Source organism: Triticum urartu, chromosome 5A (genome assembly GCF_056163025.1).
Source record: "Triticum urartu cultivar PI428250 chromosome 5A, HENAU_Tu73, whole genome shotgun sequence".
Classification (NCBI taxonomy): Eukaryota; Viridiplantae; Streptophyta; class Magnoliopsida; order Poales; family Poaceae; genus Triticum; species Triticum urartu.
Window position 1 is genome coordinate 397764684 of NC_141877.1, and position 2756 is coordinate 397767439.

Genomic DNA, 2756 nt, shown 5'->3' on the forward strand with positions numbered 1-2756 from the left:
AGCCCAATGCTCGCCTCAGTGTTTGAAAATCCTACCGAGTGGTGAGCCAGACTCCCACTCGGAGGCTTAGCTGCAGCCCAGTGCTCGCCTAAGTGTTTGAAAATCCTACCGAGTGGTGAGCCAGACTCCCACTCGGAGGCTTAGCTGCAGCCCAGTGCTCGCCTAAGTGTTTGAAAATCCTACCGAGTGGTGAGCCAGACTCCCACTCGGAGGCTTAGCTGCAGCCCAGTGCTCACCTAAGTAAAATCCTACCGAGTGGCGAGCCAGACTCCCACTCGGGGGCTTAGCTACAGCCCAGTGCTCGCCTAAGTGTTTGAAAATCCTACCGAGTGGAGAGAAAACCTCCCACTCGGGGGCTTAGCTGCAGTCCAAGTACTCGCCTAAGTATGTAAAAATTCCCGAAGATATTCAACGATAAATCAAGTTCGGATAAAACCCAAAGGTCCAAGACCTCAGATCAAAGTACTCGAGCCCTCGGCTCGATAGAGTTTAACGGTTACAGAATCCACTCGGCATTCCGAGGCAAATTTAAAGTGAAGCATAAAAGTTTTTCATTCCTCAAGCGGAGAACTGGAAGGGGCGACAAACTCGTCCAAGTCGATCCCGTCTGCAATACGAGTAGCAGCAGCAATGAAAGTCTCCATGAAGTCTTGAAAGCTGTGCTTCCTGGTATTGGCAACTTGGATGGCGGCCAGCTTTTGTTCTCGCACCTCCTTGCAATGGACGTGGACCAGAGACAGAGCGACGTCAGCACCACATCTGGCAGAAGATTTCTTCCATTCCGCCACTCGACCCGGGACTTCATCTAGTCGAACCATCAGGGACTCGAGGTCATTCTGAAGCGTCGTTCCAGGCCAGAGTGATGTGTCGATCCGCGACATCGCAACCTTCAGCCGAGCAAGATAGTCAACAACGCTGGTAACACGAGACTCCAGTCGGAGCACGTTCATAGCAGCCTCGTCCTTCACGAGAGAATTGGCGGGATCCAAGCCTGGCTCCACTCGACTGGTTTCCTCTTCGAAGCTCTGGCAGAATTCTGCAAACACGATTCAAGAATAAGACAGTGGCCTTACGCGGGCTTGGTAACTGCAAGACAGCCGGGTCAGGATAATTACCTTCGAGCATGACGAACAGCTTCTTGGCAAGTCCACCGAGATAAGCTTCCAGATCGTTTACCTTCCCCGCCAGCTCACCCGCCTTGTCGTGCAGAACCATCTTTTCTTTCTTCAGTCGACTGACCTCTCGATTAGCTGTTTCGAGAGCAATTTTCAGTCTGGAGTTCTCCTGTTCAAGAGTTCCGACCGAAGCCAGTTTCTCTTCTGCAAGCTTCGTTTTGCTCGAGGCCTCCTTTTGTGCTTCGGCAAGATCTTGATCCTTCTTCTTCAGAGCTTCCTCCAGTTCATCTACAGAACGTCGAGTGAACTCAACATCAAGAATGGGCAAGAAAGGGAAGTCACTCGTTAAGAATGAGAAACCTCGCCAGCCATACCTTTTGCTTCATCTCGCGCCTTCTGCAGGTTCTGTTGAGCGAGCTTCAAGTCAAGATCGAGCTGGATCTGTTTGTTCTCCAACTCAGTGTAGAGAGCCACAAGTTCACAGGATTTCTGCAAAAGTCAGTCGACAGAGGTCCAAGATAAGTTGCTTCCGAGTAACCAAGAGAAAATGATGACGTTTCTAAGACTACAGCCAAATCAAAAACATTCAACAGTAGTCTCGGGGACTACACCCAGTGGGTGCACTCAGCGTGCCCCCACTGGTTTTGAAAAAAAAAATCGACTGCCCGCAGTCGACCGGATTCAGTTTCATTCGACATGGCCTGGCCAGACCGAGTGAAGGAGTAAAACTATAGCAACGCAATATAAAGACTACAGTCGACTGCCAGCAGTCCACCGTAGTCTCGGGGACTAGACCCAGTGGGTGCACTCAGCGTGCCCCCACTCGACCAAAAAACTTAACAGAAACACCCAGTGGGTGTACAGATTTAAAAGATCTTCGGAAAAGAGATTCTTCAGATAGCATACCCTAACAGAAGAAGCAGTGAATCGACTGACCTGGACGTTACTCTGAAGAGCTGAACTCGCGTCATAAGCCACTTGGCTGGCTTCTCGAACCACCTTGACCTGCTCCATCATGATGCCTGCCTGGCGTATAGCTTCCTTAGCTGCACCCACTTGGTCCTCAGGGACGTGGTGTGTGGCGAAGAGCGAAGGCGGATTTACGGTCAACGTCGAGGGCCGCGCACTCGCCAGAGGATTGGCGAAAGTCACAGAAGCCCGGGTGGTATCGCCACCGTCTCGAGCTACGGCCTCAGGCGCCGAAGTGGATTGTGGAGTCTCGCCAGCCGACGCTTTCCTGTTCCGCCTCATTCTCAGCGGCGCTTCGTCTTCGTCGTCAGGAAAGCTAATAACATGAGGAGGAGCTACGAGAAAAATTCAATCGACCAGAGTTATGAGAAATCGTCAGTCGATTGAAGGCAGAACATCAGTAATCATACCAGGGTTGGAAGTAACAGCATCTTCCATCTCTCGATCGTCGTCCTTGGCGGAGATCTCAGAAGTAGCAGCACTGCAAATTTTGAAAGACCGTCAGTCGGCGCAGTGGATCGACCAAGGATCCGTCCACGGTCGACAAAAGAGAACAAGTTCTATCATTACCCAGAAATGGTGGGGACAGTCATCCTCATCTTGGGCAGGGCCTTGGGTGGCTTGGACGGCGCCGCGCGGGGGTGCTTGGGAGCTTTCTCAGTCGGCGCTGGA

General features: G+C 51.8%; 1 protein-coding gene across 1 annotated transcript; it reads right to left on the minus strand.

The window, feature by feature from the left end:
* Positions 1–551: 551 nt before the first annotated feature.
* On the minus strand, positions 552–2522 carry LOC147971573 (uncharacterized). The gene is made up of 5 exons (XM_087522807.1): positions 2495–2522; positions 2052–2419; positions 1490–1604; positions 1116–1403; positions 552–1036 (listed from the first exon to the last, which is right to left on the minus strand). Exons 1-5 carry the CDS (start codon positions 2520–2522, stop codon positions 552–554), a joined length of 1284 nt encoding a protein of 427 aa, XP_087378933.1.
* Positions 2523–2756: the final 234 nt, after the last annotated feature.

Coding starts and splice junctions, on each gene's coding strand:
- LOC147971573 (XM_087522807.1), bottom strand. CDS start 2,522: ATGGAAGATGCTGTTACTTCCAACCCTG. Junction 1,404..1,489: donor GGCGCGAGATGAAGCAAAAG/GTATGGCTGGCG, acceptor GACGTTCTGTAG/ATGAACTGGAGGAAGCTCTG. Junction 1,037..1,115: donor GCTGTTCGTCATGCTCGAAG/GTAATTATCCTG, acceptor TCGTGTTTGCAG/AATTCTGCCAGAGCTTCGAA.